This window comes from Nuphar pumila, unplaced genomic scaffold (assembly GCF_984573655.1).
Source record: "Nuphar pumila unplaced genomic scaffold, dmNupPumi1.hap1.1 HAP1_SCAFFOLD_481, whole genome shotgun sequence".
Classification (NCBI taxonomy): domain Eukaryota; kingdom Viridiplantae; phylum Streptophyta; class Magnoliopsida; order Nymphaeales; family Nymphaeaceae; genus Nuphar; species Nuphar pumila.
Genome location: NW_028323367.1, coordinates 1638 through 27814, shown reverse-complemented (window position 1 = coordinate 27814; position 26177 = coordinate 1638). Strand labels below are relative to the sequence as shown.

The following is a 26177-nucleotide window of genomic DNA, read 5'->3' as shown; positions in this document are numbered from 1 at the left end:
TCTTGCAAGAATGCATGCATCGCTGCTTTTGAGGTTAGAGAAGTAGAATCACATGTCCTTTGAATGGATGTATGACAGTCAGTCGGAACTCACAGAGAATAGTTTTGGAAATGTAGGTAGTCATGGTGTGTTACAAGCGACAGGGCTGGCAAACCAGGAAAGACCACCAAAACGCGAATGAAAAACAAAGGAAGACAAAGCACACAGCGACACAAACGAAACAACTAAGTAAGACGGGCATCATCCGGGCCCTCCATCGGCTCATCACAGCCCGGCCGGAAGTTGTGCCCGACACGAACGGCAATGCGCGAGAGAGAGTTGTAATACATGCGCGCATTGCCCTTGCACAGGGCGCAACTGAGCTCCCGACGCACAGTCCGTACGAAAGCGGCCTTGGACACCCGACCTGCCGCCTCCACCAGGTCGCCAAGCTCCGACAAGAAACGCGACGCCGCGACACCCATGCGGCCGTATGACTCAACAGCAAGCGGCACAAAGTCGAACGCAGAGCCTTCGCCAACCTCCGCGAACTCCGGCCGCTTCCTCGCCTCAGCCTTCGCAGCCGCAGACCCTCCAGCCTCCGCTGCGTCTCGCACGTACGATGCAGCCGCCGGGTGCGTGACGACGCAGTCCAGGATGCGGACGCCACCATCAGGCCAGACCACGAGGATGTCGCCCCGACGTTGAGTGGCAGCCCCTCGCGCCCCCGGGGCCCCAAGGCTGCTGTAAAGCGGCTCCGCGCTCGATGCGCAACCAGCGCGGCGGATGGCATGGCGCCAGGCAGAAGCCCAGATATCATGGCGCACAATTGCCTTGCCAGCGTTGTGTTTGCAGGAGAGAGCGTGGTCCGGCGTCGTCGAGTCGCCAGCGGAGCAGGTGCATGGAGGGACGTCGATCAGCGACGGCACCCCCAAACCGAGCCGATGCCGGGCTGCCATGCGAAACTCCGCGTTAGTAAGACGCAGGGCCGACCACACGGGCAGCGCAGTAAGCCAGCCCGACGACGTGCCAGTGGAGGCACTGCGAAGGCGCGCCGCATCCCGCTGGCCCTCCACGGTGTTAGTGTCACAGGCCTCGAGCATCTCCGCGCCCGCACGATCGCCCACAACCCTTGACACGGCCTTCTGGACGCCGGGCAGGGCTTCAAGCACGAACTCCGCCGGCAGGTCCCGGGCGCTCTCCTCCCACTCGCACTCGCCAGCGGCGTCGTCGTAGACGCGTTGCCACGCCGACAGCAACGCCGGCCGCAACTCGCGCGAGAAGGGCTGACACACGTCAGGACCATTCTGCATAGCCGCTTGCGCCTTGGAAGCTCCTGCCACCAGCGCGGCGGCCGCGACGAGGGGTGTCGCATCGCGCAGGCCAAAGCCCCCATGCCGAAGAGGGAGCCGGAGCTGTTTCACAGCACGCGCAGACGCCGCACCGACCTCAGGCACCTGGAGGAGCGTCTTGGCGGCTGCCATGATGGCATCCTCTACGCGCACAACACTGGGTTGGAGGCGGTCCCACGCGACCGTGCGCAAGAGGTGCGCCATGCGCATGGACAGAGAGGACCGGAGCAGGGCAAATTGCGCCTGATGGCTGACGGGCAGCGCCATGAGCTTGCCCACTTGCTCGATGATGACGTCCGCGCGGGCAGACAAGGCGGCAGCAATGTATGCGTCCGTGCCAACGGGCGTGCCACACACAGTGACACCGTTGGGGCAGTGCTGAATGCCCAGGTCAGCGGCCAAACCCGCAACCGCCATGGAAGGCCCTGCAGTGAGCGCGCACTTGCGGGGCTGGACGCGAAGGCCAACGCTGGGCATGCCGCGATCCCCGGTGAGCATGTGAAACGCCGCACGTAGGGCGTCGACTTTGCCGACCAGGTTGACGTCATCCGCAATCGCCAGCACGGCAACCGCGGGCCCAGCAGCCTGAGTGCGTTCCAGGATTTGCTGCACCACCAGGGCGAAGAGCAGCATGGCAAGGGTGTCGCCCTGGCGCACCCCCGTGCGCGACTGGATCGGGGCCGTGCCGGCTGGGGCGCCGACGATGTGCAAGTCGGTGGGCGCACCGTACGACCATTGCACATACGGCAGCAGCGCAGGCACATACTTCTGTACCGCCGTGAACAACGCAGACCGGTCGACCTCGTTGAAAGCATTGGCCATGTCGACGGTCAGAAGCGCGGCGTCAGGGTCAGGTAGTCATGGTACCTCACAGATAAAATAAGGTCTTGGCGAGATGCTTACAGATCAGATAGTCACAGTTTTCTTAAACTAGCAACAATTCCAAGGAAGCATGCGGAAAAATGCTAAGCAACATTTCCGATTTATTGGGCCAACATACTGGGAGAGCAACAGCCTGTTTTGCCTATACAAGGCCTCGACTGCTATGCGGTCTCAGCTCTCGCAGTATACTTTCGTTCTGCTTGGACTATGCCTGTGCCTGTGATTACGTGTGCCTGTGAGCTCGTCTTTTGCACACATCTGACTGTATTGATTCTGAATGCCATTGCATTTGCCTACCGTAGTATATTCCGTTACACAGAGGAGAAACTACCACAGCCGAAGCCGCAATAACCACCTGCGCGCATGTACTACAACTCTCTCTCGCGCATTGCCGTTCGTGTCGGGCACAACTTCCAGCCGGGTTGTGATGAGCCGATGGAGGGCCCGGACGATGTCCGTCTTCCTTAGTTGCTTTGTTTGTGTCGTTGTGTGCTTTGTTTTCCTTTGGTTTTCGTCCGTGTTTTGGTAGTCTTTCCTAGTTTGCCCGCCCTGTCGCTTGTAAAACCACCAAGACATACGCGTTCGAAAATTCAAAGCCAAAAACGGCCGCACAACAGCACAGAAGTACCATACTCAAGGGGCACCAGAACGAATGTGGCACAACCGACTTGGCTGGGAGTCAAGTACGGTTGCGCGCAAAGGCGAAGTATGGCAGAACCATGCTCCGCCAACCGTTCTCAGCGATGCGCTCCTCACGAGGCAGTCTTTAGAGCGCCGTCAAGGAAGGGAAAAAACCAAGGCGGGAGGGTGGAAAACAGAAAGGGAAAACCAAGATCATCACCGGACTTTCACCGTATTCACTTGGTAAAAAGCCCGGGGGAAAAACCACCCTCCCGCCAAGGAAAAAACCTTTGTCTTCAACCGCAACGCCAAACCTGCACATCGCCCAAAGAGTAACCGGTAACACAGAAACCCAGGCTGAAAAAGCGAACTGTCGGCGGCAAGCGGGAGTGTCACCGCCAACAAAAGGGCGAGTAGTTCATTTCATTGCACAGAGAAGCAGAATCATCAAAGCTCGAGCTGTACCAGTAAACCAACACACACTCGGAAAGGTACAAAGACCCCTCAGGGAATATCAGCAATTGGAACTAGCAGGCCCTCTTCGAAAGCTCCACCAGCCAAGGTCGCAAAAACTCCTAGGCCGCTTCTGTACATGAATCCATTCCCCCTGCACAAAGAGACACTGAGCTCACGCAATGCGCTCTCAACAAAATCGCCCTTGAGCACGACGCCCGCGGCACTCGCAGCAATGGCCAGGATGTTGAGCAGCTCAGTTGCCGGCTTTCCCAGTCGGCCGTAGGACTCGTGCGACAATGGGACAAAGGTGTAGCCGTTGGGGTCAGCGGTCTGGTACTTCAAGCGCTTTCGCTTGTCGCGCGCAGCTGCCGCACCGCCCGCCGTGCGAGCAGCCTGTAGATGGGAGGCCGCTGCTGGATGCACCACTGAGACGTCGAGGACGGTGAGCCCATCTGCCAATACGGCAAGAATGTCTCCGCGTGCTTGATCCTGAGCTGCGATGCCGGCACCTTGAAAGCCAGGCAGTGTGCGAAGAAGCGGCTCCACTGACGTGGCAACCCCCGCGCGGTGAGCAATGCGGTGCCAAGTCCCGATGAGAATATTGTGGCGCAACATCACTGCTCCCGCGAGAGAGCGACAAGTCATGGCGTGGTCAGTGTCACCTGCATGCATATAGCGTCCGCAACGGCACTGTAAGCCTGGGGTGTGGGTGGGCAGCAGCGTCAAACCGAGGCGGTGGCGCATGGAGCTGATGAAGTCGGGGTCCGTAAGTTGCAGCGCCCTTGCCGTGGGGAGGGTGTCCAGCCAAATGGAAGCTGGGCGGCAGGCGCAGCTGTGCATACGGGCGATGTTACGTAGGCCGTCGTCGGTGTCGGCGTCACAAGACGCAAGGAGGTCGGCGTGTTTGCGCTCAGCCACGAAGCGGGCAAATGTCCTTTGGACGGCAGGTAGGACGTAATCGATTGTCTCCTGAGTGACAGCGATCGCTTCGGGGGGCCACAGCGAGTGTTCCGCCCCGGCTGCGTGTAGCGCTTGCCAGTCTTGTTGGAGGTTTGGAGCATTGGGACCTGCAAAAGGGCGAAATTTCTGCGGGCCATCTCGCATGGTGGTTTCTGTCATGGCTGCCGCGGAGAAAAAGGAGGCTTTGGCTTCTGACTCGCCGGTGGCGCGGATGCCCATGCCCCTGAGGCAAAGCGGGAGTGTCAGTTGCCCAGCGCGCACATCGGCCTGCTCCGGGCGCTGCATGATGCTGAAGGTGGCTTGGGCGGCGCGCTCCTGGACACGGCCAGTTGCGGCGTTGACAAGGTGCCAGGGAATGACTCGCGGAAGGTGCGCGAGGCGCATTTGCGCGGATTTGCTGAGCAGGAGGAACTTATCTTGGGCGGGTAGGGGGGTGTCGAGCGCGTAGTATATTCCGTTACACAGAGGAGAAACTACCACAACCGAAGCCGCAATAACCACCAAGACATACGCGTTCGAAAATTCAAAGCCAAAAACGGCCGCACAACAGCACAGAACTACCATACTCAAGGAGCACGTAGTATGTTAGCCATTCGGAGAGTCACCCGTCACGCTGGGCCAAAGTTCCTTACCGTGTCCACAATTATATTGTGTCACGCGTCACCCTAGGGGGAAACACCTCCATATGGACGGAGAAATAATAAATGTCACGCGTGAAGCTGACCCAAACAATTTTCCGAGGTGCCTGCGGCACCCTGTACCGTGGCCTTGCTTGCACATGGACGAGGGGTAACCCTGTACCCTGGCCTACTCATGGCACGCTGCATATGCAAGCCAGGATGAAAACTGTCATGAATGTAAGCATATATAGCCTATTGAACTTGCGGAAACCACCAGTGTTCCAAAATGCGCTGTCACGTACCGTCTGCCCCGTCTGGGGCCGGTTCAGGCAGTCATTGCTGTGTTTCAAGAAGGTGAAGGACATGACAGCTGTTGAAAAAGCCGCACATGATGAGAAAGAATGGAATCGCATTGATGATTACCTGTTTGAGAAACTTGAGAAAGAAGCAGCGCTCCTGGTAGATGTTAGTGACGTTGAAACAGGTGAGGTGGCTCAAGGCAGGGCACAAGCCGGGCGCAAGGAACCAGCAGGCTATGACCCGACCAAGGCTTCAACGTCCAAGTTCACGGGTCAACGCCGCAAACTGGACGGTACTGGTAGTGGTGTAGGATGTTGCAATTGTCTCTTTGATATGGGGGTGATGATAACCATGCCTTGCTTGCACATGGACGTTACATATGAGCATGATGGCACCTGAACTCTTGCAATGGCAGATGCTTGCTCATCACAGATGTACCTCCCAAATCTTTTCGCCTGCGGCGCTGCTGATTGCAATCTCCTTATTGACGGAAAAATAATGAATGTGACATGTCACGTTTGGGCGATTTCTCCTTGATGATGGAGAAATAATGAATGTGACGTGTCACGCTTCGAAAAAAAGTTCCGAATGGCTAATATACTACGATATATCACAGAGCCAGAGCTGAGAATTTGGACGTACTTTCACCATGTCAACTCGCGGTGAGGTAAAAAAAGTGACCGTGACAGCCGTAAAGTTGGCATCATACCTGATCAAATCCAGAGGGATGCATCAATCCAGAGTGCAGGGCACAATGGGGGGAGAGCAACGCATTCATGTGCTCGCAGCCAACGGCAGTTACGGCTGTATCTGGCCAGAGCTGGATGTAGCAAACGAAAGAACATTCGATTGATCACGGTCTGGAGTTGAAGTCACGAGTGGCGCATGGTAGAGCAAATAAATTTACGCCGCATGCGTACATTGCTTGCTTCCATACATGGTTTACATGAATATGGATTCCAGCACACCGTTGCAAGTGACCAGGCCATATGCATTGCACAGCCAGATTGCATTCAGGACAAGAGCCGATCAGCGCCATTTCCGTTGTTCGAGACTCCAATCTGGATGGTGAGTCCTGGATCAGGCATTCCCAAAACGCAAACATGTTGAATGATGCAGTTACGTGGCCATTGGCGCGTGCAAACATAGCCATTTCATTCGTGGCCCCTAAACATAGCAAAAAAAGCTCACGACGAGCTCAATCAACTGCAGCTGTCCCGCAAAGCATGGTAGGGAAGATGGCATGGTCAAGAAAAGAGTAACACCGAGCAACGTCACAAGTCAGTCATGAGTCGCTGACACATGTGGTCACCGTTTGATCTGCAGTAGCTCATTGTCTATAATTTTGCGCGAATATGAGCTCACCATTGTCCCAGGAGAGCGATCGGTTTGATGTGATGTTGAGCCCATCAGACAGAGCACCCCGCAATGGACACGACCTTCGACCCTTTCTACAATCACTGGAGGGATGCTAGCTCACCCAACCTTGGTTCTAACAGGCCTCTGGACGCTCCTATCGGCTGTGTCCCTGGCATACCCTCTATCTAATGTGTCACCAAACTAGCACAGTGCACTGCATAGTCACATGCACTTCAGCGTCACATGCACTGCTAAGTGACGCATTATATGGGATGGAAGAAGCGGCGGCCAAGGAGCTTGAGAACCTCGTCGATCAAGAGGACAGGTGATGCGAAGAGGACGACAAGGAGCCATTCGTTGACAGTTAATGGCACGATGGAAAAGACGCCGGCCAAAAACGGCACGTACATGATGACAAAGTGAAGCCCGAAGGAAACGGCCATTGCCACTAGCAGCCACGGGTTGCACCAAGGAGGCATAGTGACCAGTGACGAGTCCTCCGAGAGAGCATTGAGCGCGTTGAACATCTCGATGGCGACCAGCACCGTCAGCGAAAGCGTCGATGCCTTGATCTTGCCCTCCTCAAAGTACCTGCACTCAAGTGCCCATCATCAGGCGCGTCCCTTCCAATACGTCCCATGTGGCAGTGCATCAGCACGCCTGATACTTACACTGCTTGATTTGCACAGCAGGAGATTCTATGGCGGACGAGGACTGGCGCTGTAGTGTCCGAGGACAAGAGCGAACACGGACGTGCACGATAGATGCAGCGTGGCAACGCAAGCTACACAATACAATGAGATGATGAGTCAACCGCAGTCTTCGGGTCATAGTGGACTTGGGTAAAGCTGTGGTATACCATACAATATGATCAAGCTGGTTGTTACTTCACAAGGATTGCATTTGGAGTCAATGTGGATGCAGTGATGATGCAAGAAACATCACCACTGCAGATGTGGGCTGGAAGAAACGCAATCGATGACAACATGGTGGATGGTGGGTGAGACACATACTCGCATGGTTCGTCGAAGGTGACAGAGCTCCCTCCTGCTAGTGTGTACGAGCGGGCTGGATTGAAGTCAGCTTTGGACCAGCTCTTGCACTGGCTGAAGTGAGTCAGTTGGTGCCACGAGATGTTAGTGTGGCCGTCGTCGGTGATCGGGATGCCAGCGAGGGATGGGTACAAGTACCACGCAGCAAATATGCCCACCGTCGCCAATCCAACGTATGTTCCAACCACCATGTACCTACAGCTCAAATGCAGTCATATGCACAGTGCTTGCATGGTCAAAGGATACATGAAAGAGAAACGAGTGAATCCGAGCACGCATCTCGAAGACCACGTGAACATCCGAAATGGCACAGACCTTTGCTCTCAGCTGAGTCACAGTGCCCGCAATCGAGGAGGCAAACTTGTTCGCAATCCCTGACCAAGATGCCTCCAGGGTGACGCTTTCAAGCTGCTCAAAAAGTTGACAATGCGGGATGCGGTGGCGCCGAAAGGTTCACATCGAGTAAATACATATTTATCAACACATACATGTACATCGGGTATGTCATCATGGCGTGCTCGTCGCACACAGTGCCAGCGTCAGTGAGGCTGGTGGGATAGCATGCCTGACAAATACCCACGCAGTGATGAGGGGCTCCTTGGGGTCGCGAGGGTGGCGGAGCATGACATCCTTGTCAGGGGGGTTGAAGCCGAGTGCGGTGGCTGGAGGCCCATCGGTGACGAGATTTACCCAAAGCAGCTGCACAGGAATCATGCCTTCCGGCATGCCCAATGCAGCCGTCATAAAGATCGACGCCACTTCGCCGATGTTGGATGAGATCATGTACCTACTCGCAACACACACACACATACCCTGACTCATCCGCACTTGTCTGTGGGTCGTCGACAGACTGATGTTTCGACTGGTGTTTCGTGATGGTGTGCATACAAAGCTTGCACAAGGGTGGCAAGGTGTGGTTCCTAGTGGCATACACCAGTAACTGATTATCGGGTGAGGGATAGTGCGTTACACTCACGTTCAGTGACGACCCCGGAAAGAACCCATGCTGTACAAGCATGATGCCACAATCATCGGTAGTATGGCACACGCAAGCAGCACCAGAGTCGCCTACCAGAGATGTTTCAAGCCCAACCCACCCCGTGTGGACACTTTAGACCAAGAACTCAGCTCCCGCCCATCAGCAGAGTACTGGAGCAGTACTCGTATATCTGTACGCCTGTTCATGTCGTCAGACATGAGCAGGCGCTGATGAATCGACATACCCTCCATGTCTGGGCTCGTAAAAGCGGCATTGGTTTGAGAATGGCGAGCCTAAATGTGTCGAGCGATGACGTTCCATGATGCTCTTCTGCGAATGGCTGGTGTGCTTTCAGCCAGTGCTGTGGTGTGCTGCCGATCTAGGCGATGTACTGAATGCTGAATACAGAACGTAGCCTCCCAGACGTGCAATGGAGGCATACTTGGTAATGAACGCTCCCCAGGCGTATGCATTTATATCAACGCCTATGCATTGAACAGCTTGTCCTTATCCACAGATGCTGTCTGCAGACATCATATGACCCGCACGTGCTCAAGTCGTTCCATTGGTGAACGACAGCGATCACTGTGGCAAAATGGAACGGTCGAGATTATACCTCAACACATGATCTGCAGTTGCCAATATCCACACCGATGGTGTGGAGTGCGAAACGAGAGACCATCGCCTTCTCTTTCAATGGGCAGCTCTGCATGGAATGCCGTGTGGAGGCTCACCTGATGAAGGCCTTCATGTTGTCGAAGATGGAGCGGCCTTCGCGGACAGCAGCAACGATCGTTGAGAAGTTGTCGTCGGCAAGGACCATATCAGACGCCTCCTTCGCGACCTCGGTGCCCGCAATGCCCATGGCGATGCCGATATCGGCGAGCTTGAGGGCGGGGGCATCGTTCACGCCATCACCAGTCATCGCAACGATCTCTCCCATCTCCTTGAGCACTCGAACGATGTCCTGCTTGTGGCGAGGCTCTGCCCTTGAGAAGCAGCAGGAACGGCCGCAAGAGAGCGTGGCCAGCTGCTTGGAATGCGGTAGCGACACAAAGTCGCGCCCGATCATCGAGACCTCGCTCACGTCCTCGTTGTCGTCGAACACGCCTATCTTGCGGCAGATCGACTCGGCGGTCGCTTTGTTGTCGCCTGCACATGGGCGAGTCTGTTACAGCGTGCCTCGCAGCTTGCAGCACAACAGCGACGACTTTACACGGACATACGTGGACGGTGCGCTGGTTGGCTTCCAGTACGCCCAACCTGCAGAGGGATCGTCAACATGGCATTGGAACAGCTGTACAAGCGTCGGTCACTACGATCCACTATTGAAGCACGGCAGGCAAGAGAAAGCATGAGTCAAGTGGGCATGTCATGTTCCTTTTACAAGACTACAAACATCCACATGGACCTTGGCAACTTCAAGAACTACTTGGGAAGGGGGGGGGGGTGGATTGGGAATGAACAGCAGACAATGTATGCCTGTGACTAGCTAGTGTGCAGACGAGAGCACACAGAGAGCATACCTGTGATCACAATGACCTTGATGCCTGCAACGCCGCAGTCGGCTATGGCTTGCCGCACTTCGGGACGAGGGGGGTCCTGCAGGCCCACGAGGCCGAGGAAGACCATGTCGCTTTCGATACGTTCGTAGTTGGTCAAGTCCGCAAGCTCAGCGTGCGCAGCGTGGCTATGGCTGCCATCGTAGGATGCCAACGATGTGCCTGTGAGGTCACGCATCGCCAGTGCCAGCGTGCGCAGCGCAGCGTCTGCCATGTCCGAGATGCTCCGCTCGACCAGCCCTCGAGTTGCTGGCGTCAATGCTACTATACGGCCGTCTGGAAGCATCACTTTGCTGCAGCGCTCTAGGACGCATTCTGCGGCCCCCTGCAGGCAGTATTCACCATCATGCCAGGTCGGCTATGCCAAGTGCGCTTGCCTCGGGTGATGGTAATGGTAGTACTACTTGGAGTTGCCGATGCCCATGTGGATGCTGTAGTGTCGCCGTCAGGTTCAAGACATGCAGCGAGGTCATCCCTTTTTGAACATGACGGAGATGGTTCAGTCGACGTGCTTCAACAAAACGATACATCACTGCATAGGTAAGAGCAAGAACTAGTCGGCACAGGCCGAAAGCAACCAAATATTCAGGTATGAACAGAACAGCTCAAGGAACCTCAGCGATCGGGACAGGCAATCCTGCCTTGAAAGCACTACCGCATTGCCAGATGGTAGTGGAGTGAAACGGTTCCTGCGCACGAGGCGCGTACGGATAGAGTGCTCACTGCCGCGGAAACCTCATCCGGAAGCTACGAAGAACAGGCAATCACCATAACAACACCATCACAAAGGCAAGGCACGCTACTCAGTACTTGGCATGTGTGGGATCACCTAACTGTGTCCAATGCAAGCACAGGCGGTCACACCTGTGCTGCCAAGCCTGCAACTGCGAATCCGACCCTTATCAACGCGCACTGACCACCACGAATGCAACGCTACTTCTTCCGAGTGAGCGTTGTTGCCCATGGCTCCAACATCTGACAATCTGCTTGTATGGAGCCGGTGTATGAATCTCAACGCGGTGCTGATACCGACCGACATTAGGAAATCAGTGACCATACCTTGGACTGCATGGGCGACATAGGATGCATGTTGCAAAGCAAACACTTCATCAGGTCGTCTCCCACCCTGAGAAAGTGCGTCAGTGTGGGGCGCGCACCTTCACGAGCAACTGAGAGCCTTTGGGGCCGGGGACAATGACAGACATGGACTTGCGGCGGCGGTCAAATTCGAGCAGAGCGAGCGAGGGGGAGCTGGTGCGGCGGTGGGCCGTTAGGGGCATGGGGTGGGCCTCAGGGTCTGCCTTGCGCTGCTCCTGTAGCTGCAACGACATCTTGTGGTTCTGTAAGCCCAGCTTCTCTGCCAGCACCACCAACGCTGCTTCGGTGGGAGCGCCCACGCACTTGTACGCGCCCTTTGCAACCTCAAGACTCGACTCGTTGCACACCGCACATACGTCTGCGCCGCACTCGTGTTGTTGGTCGAGGCGTCCAACATTGGATTTCAGTGATATTGCAAGGTCGAATCCGCAAGACTGGAATACTCTCAGCTCGCTCACAGGGTGGCTTAGGTGCAAGCCTCCCATTCAACCAGCACACTCTGTGGTGGCAACACACACGATAGCTCACTTCCAGGCTATTCAACATCGTAATGATTCTGAGTGTTCACACTGTTGCTGCATTCTGCCTCTGCACAACCCTAAGCGCACGAGCTATACACTCCACAATGGTCACCTTTCATCTGTCAATGTTCCGTCGGTTGCCTTCAGAGCCTGTGCCAGGAAAGCCATAGTCGCGTTCTTGCCAGTGCTCTCATCATCAAACCTATTATCATAGGAAATCAGCGTCCCGCAACAACAGGAGCATAAACTGGTCGCCCTTCGTTACGGACAGCAGAGCAAAGGACAGCGGAGGAAGGAGAGTATCCGCGTGAACGATGCATGAAGGAGAAGTGAAGGAGCGCACTTGCCACGGAATCCAGCGCAACATCGAGGGCGCCAAGGTCGACCACCCCACCTTCGTTGGGATTGTAGGTGAAGCCCTTGACGTCGTACGTGCGGGTGTTCTTCTCACTCGAAAGCACCACGATCTGGACGGCGGACATCTGGTTGGTCGTCAGTGTGCCCGTTTTGTCGGAGCAGATGACGGTCGTGCAGCCGAGGGTCTCCACCGACGGAAGCCTCCGGATGATAGCATTCTGCTTAGCCATCTTCCTTGTGCCTAGGGCCAAGCATGTGGTGATGACTGCTGGGAGACCTTCTGGGATCGCAGCCACTGCGAGCGCCACGGCGATCTTGAAGTAGTACGTGCACTTGGCAAAGGAGAACTCGACGGTGGAGAAGTCTGGGAACAAGCTGTCTGGAAGGTTCTTCCAAGAGAGAAAGTGGGAGTAGTTGATTGCCCAGACCACCACGCAGATGTAGAAGATGACCTGCAGCAAGAGGCACAGGCCGATGAACAACGCATGGACATGCTGAGGAGTCCAAATACCTCACTCTTGGCAGTGCTTCGCCACACCCGGACATGTGGGGGGTCCAGATGCCCGAAAATGCATGAGTTTTGGGGAAGAAAACTCATGCATTTCATGAGTTTTCATCCCTCATGAAAAGGGGTTGAAACCCTTTCTGGCGAAGCACTGACTCTTGTTCGTCTTGAGGTATGTAGAGTGCACCATTGGCATCGACTGAGCATGCTCATGTGCACATGATGGCTCGGCACATGATGTCTCTGATGATGGGCATGCCATGCTGAAGACAAAGCGTGCCAGATGAAGGACGCTGATGGTTGTACCGATGGTTTGTGAGAACGGGCCAAGACACATCAGACACAGGCAATTCACACAAGTACAAACAACAACAGAAGTACATACATCCGTCGTACATTGTGCCTACCCATGGGGCACAAATGCACCATCTGATAGACAAAACTTCCTCACAGGGGCGTGTCAGGCAACTCAGGTGTGTAGCGAATGCATGCATCCCACTGCACTTTCAGCGATTGTGCTCATGTGTGGCCTGACCGAAGCAGTCAGGCTCCTACCTGAGCTAGGAGTTCACCGAACTCGTTGAGCTTTCGCTTGAGTGGTGTGTCGGAGTCTTCGTCGCCAGCTGCAGTGATGTCTGCCTGGATCTTGCCCATCTCTGTCTTCATGCCAATGCTTGTCACCACGGCGACGCATGAACCATTTGCAATGGCTGTTCCCGAGAAGAGCATGCACTCCTTTGACTGGATCTCACAGTCCGCTTGTGCAACAGCATCCTCTGTCTTGCTGACCGCAACCGACTCGCCTACACTCGGTATCATCATTGGTCATTGTGGCTGGGATGAACGGCGTGAGTACATGGGCGGCAAACACGGTGTAAGCAATGGCTCTTGTTCGGACAGATATCAAGGTCAACGGCTATGCCTGAGCACCAGTGTAGGTTGTAATCGCTGTTCTTTTTGAGTGGGACAGAGGCTGTTGTTGCCGCCATTCATGACAAGGTACGCATTGAGAGGACCACTGGCCGTCAGCAAGGGGGCGTGGAAACGGCCGATGCTGGAGTGATCTGGTGTGTTGAAGCAAGGGGCATGTGAACAGGTGCTAGGAGTCAGCCATCAGGCGGTAGTGAGTGCAGGTTGGCGGGGGACTAGTAAAGTAAGAACTTGCATGTCATTTCACAAAGCCTGTGTCACAGGAGCATAGCATGACATACTTGGAGCACGGTATATGCTCCTGCTTGTATGATGACATATGGGACACTAGTATAGCCGTTATTGGGCGCCGCATGTGAGAAGCGGGTGCAAGTAGAGCTGACTGCAGAACCCTATAAGCGCACCAGTCAATGAAGCCTGCTCAGACCGCAGAGTCGCCGCGTTGATGCGCACAATACGAAGATCTGCGGGGACCTTGTCACCGACTGCCAGATGAACAATGTCACCAGGCACCAGTTCCCGTGCTGGGAGTTCTGAGATGAGCCTGCCATCGCGGACGACTTTGCAATAGGCGGGCTGCATGTCCTTCAACGCTTCCAAGGCGTTCTCTGCATTTGACTCCTGCCAGACGCCAACGATAGCGTTCAGGATAAGGATGAGAAGAATCACGAATGGCTCAATGAACGCGCGGAGGCCTTCTTCGCTGCCGTCAAAGAATGCGAGCAAAAAGGACACGCACGCTGCCAGCAACAGGACGCGAACAAGCATGTCCTCGAATTGCTCCAGCACCAGCTTCCATAGCGGCTTCCCAGGCTCCTTATCCAGTTCATTGAAACCATGTACTTTCTGAATACCAGCAATGCTATCGGCGGACAAGCCAGTGTTTGGATCGGTTCCAAAATGCGTCAATACTGTGGCAGCGCTGTTGCTCCAAGCAGGGTAAGGTGCACTGCCACCATTTTCCGTATCCTCTGGGCGACCCATGCGAGCGGAATATGTATGGATCGGCAGCAATGCTGCTGGCTAAATGCGCTTGCCAGTTAGGTCGGGGCAAGTACAGGCAGGATAGCTCGTGTGAATCGAGTGTGTCGTGCGTGTGAGGCTTATAACAAGCCGACACAATCAAGTCAATTTGGAAAGAGCACGCAGTTCCGCCTTCCAGTGCCCATGCAAGGCATTACATGTTGGGTGCCTATGGCATAGACAATGACGGGTCCAGAAAGTTGCAGTTATGCCGAGTCAGACTTCCGAGGCAGCCAGAAATAGTAAACGCCGCACAAAATCAAATATACAGCGTGCCGCCCAGCATGAAGACGATTTTCGTGCTTACAGCATGTGACGGCCCGTTACAAGATTACGCCTGATCTCCAGATGCACACTAAATTCATGATAGACACGTGTCCTTCAAAAGAACTCAACGGACACGTGTCTCTGCTACACGAGGGGCACGATTGGATGTGGGTAAATGTTGCGATGCACTGTCGTGTCTGTGTTGTTAAGATGCCGTTCCAAATGCCTCGTATTAGCATTACAGTTGTGCTTGTCGGAATCGAACCTCAACGCGTGGGCGCAGGCGCAGTTAGTTGCGCCAATCCCATGCTATGCAGTCGAGTTTGGCGCTGCAAGAATAGCGTTGAAATGGCTTGGAACTTCTGCTAAACTTTGCTCCCTGGAGGTCCGTTAGCGGGATATATTGTGCGCAGCAATTTTGGTAAACTTCTAGATGGTTCTCTGGCCACGAAGCAGCGCCAGCATGTAGCTCACGCCCGCTTTGCTGAACAGCTATACTGCGGTGCAGCACCATGTAGGAGGATATATTCGGCAGGTCCAGGCTTGACTTCTTGCTTTGTGCCAGAAGCATGCAGATGTACGCTGTCTTTCTCCCACAGCACACTGCACTGCGTCGCCCGGAACACCTGAGTTGACGCAGCTGCAGCTATCGTTCAATCCGGGCGTACACAAAACCACATCTGATTCTGATTTTGATTTACAGCCGGGAACTGTCTGTATGCGGTATGGCTTGACCTTGCAACCTCGAAGTTCATTCATGGAAGACTGTAGCCTGCTTCTCATTATCAGTGCTACATTCGGCGTTAGCCACGCCTACACCATCAGCGGTTTGCACAGTGCTTAGCAGAGCGGATTCACAAGCAACTCTGTTGACCGTTCTAAACATCGTTTCCACTTTCTTGACCACAGAGTAATGCTGCCACACTGACTGCGTAAGCATCGCCATGTTGACAGCGTAGCAGGCTATGGTGAGAAGGGTCGAGATGAGGAGAAAAGTGGTGGACGAGTACTGAACCTGGGGACTGCTGTGCTTATAAGCCAGGTAAGCCGCATGGAGGTTGGTCGCCTCCGCTGCGAACTCAATCATCAGCATTGGCACTTGCACTTTCCGGTTCTTTGCTACGTACACAAGGAAGCTTGACACAAGTCTACAGCCGACTGCGATGGCTATCATGAGCGCGCCGTGCTTGCTGCCGTTCGGACGCCGTCCCACTCACAATCCACAGCAGCGATGCCGAATTACATCTGGGAGTCCGATGTCGCTGAGGGCATCCATTGGTGGCAGTTCCTCCAGCACACTCGTCAGTACCACTTTCCAGAACTTATGCAGAGTCTTTGTTCACATACAGTCCTATACATGTGGCCTGTTCTAGCACCTCATAATTGTGTAAATACAATAAGTATTCGACGGTAATTGTTTCTCAACACACTATTCAACCACCGACGGTCTTGTCAAGCGTGCAAGGGCACCTGGTGCCACCACAGCTGCATAACAGGTGGGCAGGTGGCATTCGGATGGCGAACGGAATGCCTCAAGCCTCACCCCGGCGGTTTTCGTAACCTCACGCCACTCGGAATGGCATCAAAGGTGTCATTTGACGAGGGGCGCACCTGCAATGGGTCGGGCACTGCGCAAGCGGTGGGAGGGGTCAGAGGGTATAGACTACAATGGGACGAAGTGAACGGGTCAATATATATCGCGACCAAAGATGCACAACACAAGATGGGCGAGACATGTATGCGGACATCCCTTTTGGGGTGCAACCCATCAATCAAGTAATCAAGATGCAGCTCGTCTGGCGCAGTGCAAAGTTTACTGTGTGTGTCTCGCACGCGGAGCATGCCAAGGCTAACCAGACCAACATCAAAACCCGGACAAGACAGCGCCTTAGTAAAGCCGTTGCTGATACTGTCAGCCGACGTACAGTTACACAAATTTCAGCTCTCCGGATGCCACATGGTCCTGCGCAAAATGATGGATGGTCGAGATGAGCTTGGAGCGCTGAGTTTCCTTGCGGTCTTTGCACAAGGATAGGCAGCCTGATGACCGCACAAAATGGTAAGAACTTTCACAGCGCACACTGCCCCTGCATCGTGCAGCTGCACGATCTGCACTATTGCAACCTACAAACAGCTGGCGGGGGGTGATGCAGCATCTGCCTCTTTCCGTTCATATTGTGAAGTTGCCAACGTCCACGTATTTGCAGATCTAACATGCCGTGCTCCCCGTCGACGCGCCGCCTTACACAACCTGGCTGCGGGAGCTCCTTGGTTTTGTTGAGGCCGTGTGTTGGCAGTGGCCTGCCCGCATCGGAGCCGAGACAATCTTGGCAGTAAGCATCGAGTTGATGTACAGTAGTTCCACTGAGAATGTCAGTGAATATTGGCAAAGGCTTCACCGTTGCCTGCACTTGCTGTATGCCTTGTTGCTATGGGGTACGTCGCGTCTTCCTCCGGGGAGCGCTCAGTGGATTGGCAGAGTGCCGCTTGTAATTGCAATGTTTATGAATACACTTACGTATTTCAGTTGTTATCCGTTTTGTGAATGTTCGCAGGTCATCCAAGGAGAAGGGTCGAGTTGTTTGCATGGTCACATGGTCATTTATCCCGATCCAGATCCTGAATCCAGATCCTGCCTGCACATGTCACAAGTCTTGTGAATCCAGCAGTGTGCTGATTTACTCTGTGTGTTTGAACCAGTCTGGCTTCTGTCATAAAGGCTTGCACGAGCGAATGTACCAAACTCTTTTTCCAACACTACATGCCACGCTCGGGAGGTGATGCTCAATAGCTACGGACGTAGCCGTAGCCAACATCATGGCATGGTGTGTTTTGATTGCTGTCTGTGTCGATTGTTTGACGAAAGCCGTGCAACAGCGGGTGGGCAGCGAACCTGCATGCCAGAGCTGTGCCAAGAAAGCGCTCAACTTGTGTTTCTCGGCTGCGCTGGAATGCACGCTTGATGCCCTCATTTTCATGCACGATGTCATTGAAGTCGGGACAAATGCGGGTGTCCAAAATACCGATGGGGTCGAGACCTTTTTGCTGCGTCAGATCTGTGGAGCCCTTTCAAATGCATGCTCGACGCTCTTCGCATTTATGTACAGCCAGTTCTCCGCCCATCATGGTGAATAGCTGCACTGGTAAAATGGGCCACGCCACAGCGGAGGCAGTTGTTCGTGCTGGTCTCCAATTGGTGCCGTTCACATTCTGTGGACATTCTACTGGGGTCGCAGTTGGAAACGTTGGAATTTCTGGAATTCCTGTGGAGCGAGTAACGCCAGAGAAACGAGCACAGGCGCGACCCTATTGCGTCTTGGGAGTATGCACTTTATTTTTTTGAGTGCTTTCGTCAAAGCGATAGTGCATCTCAACATTCTGTAGGTCTGTGCAGAAATTCGTCACGAATGCTTGCCCTTGGTTTGCGCGCGAGCCACGCAATCGTATTGAACCCTACAGGTGTCCTGGCAACGCCATCTTTGTGATCTTTGATGGCCCCGCATCGGGATTGGCCTTATTCGATTGCAAAATGATCCATTGTAGATGCTGTGCATGCATGTGCTTTAATGGCAGTCTTTTCTTGAGCATGCCATCTGAAGTAGGGCAGCCAGGCGAGTTGTGGCTGTTCCAGTAAGCGACAATTTGACATCACTCCATGCTAGCTAAGCACTGGTTTTCAAATAGCACTATGCGCTTCAATGATGCCTGTCACAGTGGATGGGACGCAATGCCACTTCCAATCTTCCAAGCATAGGCCCTGCGTGCTTGTTTTTTTGGAAAGGCATGTACATCAAGTCAAGGATCAAGCACACATGGAATGACTTGATCCCCGCTGTCCGCTTGCCCATCGTCTCCATGTCACCGGCAGGAACATCAGCCTTTGCTGTCACAAAGTGCGCACTTCCTCTCCCTGCAGCTCTGTGCAAGGAGCTCCAGTGATTTGACACAATTCGCAGTTGGGAAAGACAAACGCCTCGCTCCTTGTTGGCTGGCTTGCACACGGTTATGTCTGTCTTCAGGTTATGTCGGATGTCAAAGCGAAGTACCCGGGACTTGTCATCATTGATTACACGTTGCCAAGCGCTGTCATGGACAACGCCGAGTTCTACTGCCACCACAATGTCCCCTTTGTCATGGGCACAACTGGAGGGGATCGAGCAAAGCTGGTACGGCAACCCTTCTTACAGCATCTCGTATTCGTTTTCATGACTTGCGTTGTAGCCGTCATACTGGTGGATCTTTACTCTCATCGACGTAGAGTTTGCAGGGCCTCCCGTGCGACAATTTGCTGTGTTGCTTGTCTGGTATGGCGATGCTCGGCCCGAGCAGCTTGGGTGATGTGATGTTGAGAGACCAGTGATGAGTATTTGATCAAGGGCACGCCAGGGATGAAACTGTGCACGATGCACGAGGCCTTTATAAGGTGGATCTGTACAAGCCACATAAGGCACAAGTCATGATGGCATACAAATTCTGCAGTCTAGATGTATATCAACTGCACTGAATATGAATAGTATTTCTGATATCACAATTGATCACTTTCACCGTTTGCGCAACGATTTCGTCTTGTCTTGAATCAGGGCCACAGACACATGGATTGAATGACAAATTCGAGAACCTGTAGGTGCCCAAAACACATTGCAGAACGTGTCGGTGTGAACAATGGTACATGCCTACGGCAGTGGTGATCGATATGGACGACACAGATTGGCACGGAATGTCCACCGAATTATACCGGAGAGGTGTGGAATGAGCACCGATTTGTAACAGCCAATGTTGTCTGGATTTTGAGGAATCCGTTGCGCGCGTAGCTGCAGACACAGATGCCGCAGGAGTGTACGCTGTCATCGCACCACAGATGGGCAAGCAGGTGGTTGCCTTTCAAGCAATGATGGAGAGCATGGCACAGAACTTCCCGGGGGCGTTTGCGGGGTACACGCTCGAGGTCCTCGAGTCGCACCAACGGACAAAAGCGGACACGAGCGGAACCGCGAAAGCGATTGTAGAGTCCTTCCAGCAAATGGGCATCGACTTCAATGTGGACCAGATACAAAAGGTCCGTGATGTCAGCGAGCAGCAGGACAAAATGCATGTCCCTGCCAAGTACATTGATGGCCACGCCTTCCACACATATCGGCTCAAGTCTCCGGACGGCACCGTTGGTTTCGAGTTTCAGCACAATGTGTGCGGCAGAACGATCTATGCCGAGGGCACTGTCGATGCCGCACTATTCCTTCATCGCATGATCGAGCACAAGTCCGAGAAAAAGCTTTTCAACATGATTGACGTGCTTCGAGCTGGCTCCATGCGATAGCTGCCTGTGTGCGTGTTCGTTTTTCGTTGTGATTGTGCGACCGTTTTAGTAATGTCAAACCAATCACTTGAGGAATGTTTGTATAAACCGTAGCAGTGGGTTGGGGCTAGGAAAGTCGCCACTGCACAGTTCATTGGACTGTTGGCCTGTAATTTGTTGCAAAGGTGTAAGTATTTGCTTGCAGACTAAAGTAGAATGACCTAACTCTTGTACAAATGGTGCCTACTAATCATTAGTCTAATGATGAGTATTTGCCTGCATGAGATTGAATCACTGCATTATCTCGAGATACCTACATTCCTGCATGCAACAATTTACTGCAGGCGGGTTGTGGTGCATTTCTTTGGGCTGGTTCCTCAACGGAATCGGTGTACTTGATTGATTTGGTGTTCGCAAGGGGCATGTTTTTGTGGACGTTAGATGAGACGGTTCACTGCAAACAAACGCAGCAATCCAAGAGACAGGCCATTTGCATCGCCCCCGGCATGGCCAACAGCGTCCTTGCATCTTGCTTCAAGGGCAGGTGATCATCTGGGGAGGGTCTCCATGGGATGCGAGATACAGGGCGTTGCAAAGAGATTGGCAGTGAAGCGCTTGAAAAAAAACTTGAAAACCTTCCAAATATATCGAGGACTCGGCCTGACCGAAGGGCATTACACAGCCCCCCAGATATGACATCAACTTTCATGTCGGCATGTCCATGGCTCTATGTCTGTGAAGAGTTTCGCAAGATTGCTGCAAGCATGCATCATCGCTACACAGTAGCCATTGCAACATGTCGAAAACTACGTCCACGGATGTGCAAGAAATCCAGGCTCGCGTCAGCCGCACAATGCAAGGAACCGCGCCTGAACCCACGCAAGACATCATCAATGAAAGATCCAAAGCCTCCTTCGACGTTGCCGAATTAGCAGCGCATCTATATGGGGGCAAAGACAACCTCCTGAAAAGGTCAGGGTTCCATCGCAATTGTGAATGAATTCCATGCGTCTATCGTGTTGTGTTTATGAATGCGTGTTCTTTGCATGTACTCGTCTTTGGTGAAGTTTATTGTTTGTGTAGCTGTGCGCAGCACTGGTGGCCGGTATGAGGCGAATATTATGACCACAATCGAACATGACGTGAGGTTTCTGTGCCTCCACGTGAAATGAGGCAAAAGTGTGAAAGTGGCACTGTCTCCTCGATAGTTTTGTGTATGGTCATGTTCTGGCATAGTCATTGTTGAAAAGCATGGGGGAACTTATGTAGGGTTGTATCCCGACATACCCAGCACTCGAGGGTGCCAACGGCCCGGAAGCTGTGCAGGAGGAGCTTTGCGAACATGTTATCTCAAGCTCCCTGGGCAGACAAGTCACGACGCTACTTCTTGACGCGCGAGGAGGAGTACGTGGGGGGCTTGCGGGCGGCTGTAAACATCTGGATGAAGATGTCCAAAGAGGGGCTCACAATAGAGGATGCCCTGTCGATCAGGTCAATGGTAGACTGGCCAGGGGGTTTGGAGCTGCATATCGGGGTACGCTCGTCACCGTGGCACAGTCGCAGCAGGACATGCCCCATTTTGCAATTATGCAGCAATGCAAACTTGATGGACATCGCAGTTTAAAGTTGGGGTGCAAATGCCACAGGAGGAATCAGGAGCTGCCTTGTACTGATGAGGTCGTCCATGAGCGCATATTGTGAGCCTTCTGCAAGGGCGAGTTCATCTGTCTGATCATGCAGATACTTTGCCAACCTCAGTTGTCGAAAGTGCATGCAGATGTTCATACCAACCATTATGGGGCAGGGCACATCAGAGCAGAAGGCAGAGCTGCTGCCCAAGTGCAACGCACTACAGATCATCGCACATACGCGCAGACCGAACTTGGCCACGGAACCTTTGTGCGCGGCCTTGAGACAACGGCGACATACATCCCTGCGACCGAGTCGTTTGTCGTGCACTCTCCCACGCTCACCTCCACAAAGTGGTGGCCAGGGGGCCTGGCCAAAACGGCAACACACGCCGTTGTCATGGCTCGCCTTTTCATCAACGACCGCGACCATGGGCCGCACGCGTTCATTATGCAGCTCAGAGACCTCAAGACGCATCGGAAGCTTCCCGGCATCGAAGTTGGCGATATCGGGCCCAAGTTCGGATACAATGGCGTCGACAACGGTTTCCTCCGCTTCGATCACGTCACAATACCACGGACCGCCATGCTCATGAAGTACTCAAAGGTACGGCCGTACTGTTGGGGCATGGACGAGGTTGCTTGGGTTGTACATTGCTTCAGGCTGCCTCAACGATATTGCCAGACAGCCCATTCTAGGTGCTTGCAATACGGGGCCGATATCAGGATACCCTACGACTTGTGAAAAACCCCTCATAGCCCGAACTTCAGACGCCTGCTGCCGCTGAGGGCTGGTATAATGCAGGATTGCAGCACTTGTTACACTATTGCGTGCGCCATATGGAGGGCTGTGTTCAGCCTGCCCAAGGTGCATTTGGTATCACAAAAGTTTGGTAGTGGGGTCTGGTCAACCTCACAAGTCAATAGACGCTGCTTTGACGTCGTCGCAAAGGAGGCGATGCGAGCAGTGATGGGATTGCAGTGCGTAGAAGTTGCCTCAGAAGTCTTGTTCACAGACCTGGGCCTACTGCCCCCCTCGCTTCTAATGGATGCCTCTAAACAATGCTATGACAAGCATTTGTCCACTTTGCAAGGAACTCGATGGTGGTAAACTGGCAAAAGCGAGTCGTTTTTCCGGGCATAGAGCCGTCGGGCGCCCAAGGGGGCAGGGGCGAATTGGCAAGGCGAGGTGCAGAAATTTTCATCGGACATTTGCCACGACCTGAATATCTCTGACATCTTCAAGGCCCCTAAAAAACAGCAGGCCGCTAGGCGTACCTCCTCCAGATCTCAAGGGGGAGTGCGTACAGTGAATATGCCAGTGCTGGGAGCAGAGGCGTTGCCTACTGATGAGGTTGATAGGCAACACCTCCTCGACAATATCTGGAGTTGGCACCTAATTCGGGGGAAAGCCAGATTTGTTGCATCGCCGCACTCTGCAGTGCCATGGAAGTGGACGTGCATCGGTGAACAACCACGCAGTCTTGCACCATATCTGTCCAGTTTGCCCTCTATTCGGGCTCGTACTATCATGAGCGCCAGGAGTGGTAAACTGTTTGCCCTACGAAGCCGACTTCAAAATCAAACTTACGAGTTTGTGGATCCCTTACAGTATCACTGCAACGACTGCGATGAGCATTTGGGGGATGCTCACACAGGCTGTGTTCACTGTACTGTGGATTGTCCCATCTTGTGGCCTAAAATAGACCAATTTCTTGAAACGGTTGGAGGTCTTGGGTTACAAGGTGGGAATTTGGCAACTAAATTGGAATCTCTGTTGGGGGTTGATCTCCTGACAAAGATTATGAGTGTGGGTTGCGACGATCTCCCAAAGGAATTGACGGGTCGATTTTGGTCAGCTGTGGCTGATCTCCTTTCTTGCAGGTACAAGACGAAGACGAAGAAGATATGTCAGGTCAGGTTATGGTAAGTCAGGCTGGTCCAGGTACGCTTGCCTCAGGTGGTGGTAATGATAACACGGGTTCCCAAGTAGTTCTTGGAGTTGCCAATGTCCATGTGGATGCGGTAGTGTTGTAAGAAGATACATCATCATCAAAAGGGACATATGTAGCAATTGCCGTTCGGTAGCAACTTTACCGGTCGTACGGTGTATACATGGGGTGTACTCATCATGCTTCTGGAGTCCCTCACAGATGCCTGATTACTTCGTGTCTACCTTGCCGGAAGGGTGTCGACACCACATTAGTTACCACAATACAGTCATCGCTGCAGCTACTGCAACCTGAAGGTCAAAGGCTTTGAAACCCGATCTGTCAATGATTCGCCAGCATGGGGTTCAACCCCATGTTTGTCCCCCAAAGTCAAGCATTTTCAGGCATCGCGAGCCGTAAATGACAGGGTCCGACGAAAACGCTGCGATATGTGCAGGTGCTGAAGGACGGAACCTACGTTGCCCCTCCTCCGGACAACCTCAAGGCGTCGTACAGCACAATGGTGTTTGTGAGAGCCGATATTGTGCGCCTTGCGGCTCGGTACCTGGCTAAGGCTGCCACCATCGCAGTACGCTACTGTTCTGTCCGTCGGCAGACTGCGAAGCAGGCTGGGCAGCAGGAGACTCAGGTCATCGACTACGAGAACACAGCAGCCACGCTGCTTCCCATCGTTGCGGCTTCCTACGTTTCGCATTACATGGGCAGTTTCTGTGGGAGGCGTACATGAAGTACGAGGAGGATCGCAAGTCTGGCAAGTGCGTTACGTTTTGCTTGTACTTTTCGTTCGCTGACGTATGGTGATTTGGATTGCATTTGCGCATGATTGGAGTGCAAACATTGTCTCACAGGACACGGCTTACGCACGTTGACATGTAGATATTACGTGAGCTGCCGTTTGGGAACGCTCAGGGACCTACTTGCTCCCAGGGCAGCTGCATTCAAGGGACCATTGTCAATGAGTTAGCACGACTCAACGTTCACTGCGCTTGTCTTCCTTCCTCTCCTGGCAGTGCTTGACTGTGACGAACCTGCTGCATCGTGTTCTCAACAAATGGGAGGACTTCATCAGGATGTTATGCTAATGTCCTGCAGGTTTGATGTCCTGCCCAGGCTGCACGCGCTCTCAGCGGCATGAAGGCACTGACGACAGGCACCACAGCAGATGGCATTGAAGCATGTCGGCGAACGTGTGGCGGCCATGGCTACAGTGTGCTTTCAGGCCTTCCAACCCTGTACGCATCGTACGTACAGAACTGCACCTGGGAGGGCGACAACAACGTCATGCTGCTGCAGACCGCTCGCTACATTAACAAGTTCTCCGCTGCCGTGCTCAAGGGCGGCAGCACCGACAGCCTTCCTCCAGAGTGCGAGTACCTCGCGCTTCTGCCACAGCTGCCCACGCACAGGTGTGCTGTGCGAAGTCTTCAGGACTGGAGCCGGGCTGACTTACAGGTGGATGCGCTGAGCCATCGGGCCGCGAGGTTGGCGGCGAAGGCAATATCGGACCTTCAGGGTACGTTGCACTTCTCGCTGTTGCTCTGTCTCAAAAGTAGCAATGACAGCGTGGCACCCTCTTCTTGTTCGCCGGTTTCAGTGCCGTGGAGAGAGGCATTGTATTTCTGCTCTTGTGCCCAGAGTTGCCTATTCTCTCCTACAATCGGCACAATATCGCAGGCAATGCTAACAGCTATCAGACATAAACAATGGTACGCGTTTTTGTTCTGATGTTTTGCTCATGAATTGTGCACTTTGCCAAGCACTGCCCAGACCCACACTCTCTGTAAAGTTAGTCTTCTGTCAACAAAGCAGCCTGTCACCAAGCGTCGATTCAGCTCTTGCTGTGGATGGGATAAGACCGTTGAATCATCAAGCCCATTTCCAATGGGGCACCACAGTTGTGCAGCGGCACTGAAAGGGTGTCCGGAGCCAGCAATGCTGTGCATTTTTTCGCCATGCCTGCATGCAGCGTCTTCAAATGGTTACACAAATCAGCGCTTTGCAGGAGAAAGTGCATTGCAGAGCCCAGATGATGCAGCAAACGGCTGCACGACGTCGCTCATCAAGCTCGCCCGTGCGCACTGCGAGCTTGCCATGCTGCAAAACTTTCAGCTGTACTTGGCAAAGGCACAAGCTTCAGGCGACGTGGGAGCACCTGGACGCGCTGTGCTCCAGACCGTCGGCCGCGTGTGGCTCTTTGACCTTGTGCAACGCCACTTGGGCGACTTCCTGGAGGACGGCTACCTATCCAGTGCACAGGTAGAGCCCTAAACTACAGGGTGTTTCTCGTGCTGGCCTGCTGCGTCAGGGTCGCTGCTTTCAGGAAGCAAACCACTTATGCCCATGGACGCGCCATGCCTTTGAGCTCTTTCCGATATGCCACCTGCGTGAGCCATCTGGGATTCCCATTCAATGGGGGGCCATTGCCCCCTCATGTTTGCCCTTTTTCAACTTGCATCACTGGCATGTGACGCACCTTCCGGA

General features: G+C 53.7%; 3 protein-coding genes across 3 annotated transcripts; 2 read left to right on the top strand and 1 right to left on the bottom strand.

Moving 5' to 3' along the window:
* Positions 1-224: 224 nt before the first annotated feature.
* LOC149810192 (calcium-transporting ATPase 2, endoplasmic reticulum-type-like) lies at positions 225-14517 on the bottom strand. Its single transcript, XM_089994395.1, has 11 exons — positions 13938-14517; positions 13159-13406; positions 12085-12550; positions 11280-11578; positions 10087-10447; positions 9295-9712; positions 8147-8368; positions 7543-7776; positions 6815-7120; positions 807-860; positions 225-720 (listed from the first exon to the last, which is right to left on the bottom strand). The coding sequence occupies exons 1-11, from the start codon at positions 14515-14517 to the stop codon at positions 225-227; spliced, it is 3684 nt and encodes a 1227-aa protein (XP_089850521.1).
* Positions 14518-17947: 3430 nt separating this feature from the next.
* On the top strand, positions 17948-20137 carry LOC149810191 (putative 4-hydroxy-tetrahydrodipicolinate reductase 1, chloroplastic). Its single transcript, XM_089994393.1, has 3 exons — positions 17948-18121; positions 18843-18989; positions 19616-20137. Exons 1-3 carry the CDS (start codon positions 17948-17950, stop codon positions 20135-20137), a joined length of 843 nt encoding a protein of 280 aa, XP_089850519.1.
* Positions 20138-20912: 775 nt separating this feature from the next.
* On the top strand, positions 20913-25964 carry LOC149810190 (putative peroxisomal acyl-coenzyme A oxidase 1.2). The gene is given in 9 exon segments (XM_089994394.1): positions 20913-21094; positions 21446-21650; positions 21894-21975; positions 21978-22351; positions 24133-24403; positions 24406-24451; positions 24789-24814; positions 24817-25402; positions 25454-25964. Coding segments are annotated over 9 exon segments (2283 nt in total).
* Positions 25965-26177: the final 213 nt, after the last annotated feature.

Bases quoted from the DNA above. Each gene is read 5' to 3' on its own strand.
- LOC149810192 (XM_089994395.1), bottom strand. From the start codon at position 14,517: ATGGGTCGCCCAGAGGATACGGAAAATGGTGGCAGTGCACCTTACCCT. The intron at 13,407-13,937 runs GTGCGCTTATAG...TACCGAGTGTAG, and splicing joins TGAGCAGGCTTCATTGACTG to GCGAGTCGGTTGCGGTCAGC. The intron at 861-6,814 runs CCGCTTCTTCCA...TCCGCTGGCGAC, and splicing joins GTTCTCAAGCTCCTTGGCCG to TCGACGACGCCGGACCACGC.
- LOC149810191 (XM_089994393.1), top strand. From the start codon at position 17,948: ATGGTGAATAGCTGCACTGGTAAAATGGGCCACGCCACAGCGGAGGCA. The intron at 18,122-18,842 runs GCGCGACCCTAT...GTCTGTCTTCAG, and splicing joins CGCCAGAGAAACGAGCACAG to GTTATGTCGGATGTCAAAGC. The intron at 18,990-19,615 runs GTACGGCAACCC...CTGGATTTTGAG, and splicing joins GAGGGGATCGAGCAAAGCTG to GAATCCGTTGCGCGCGTAGC.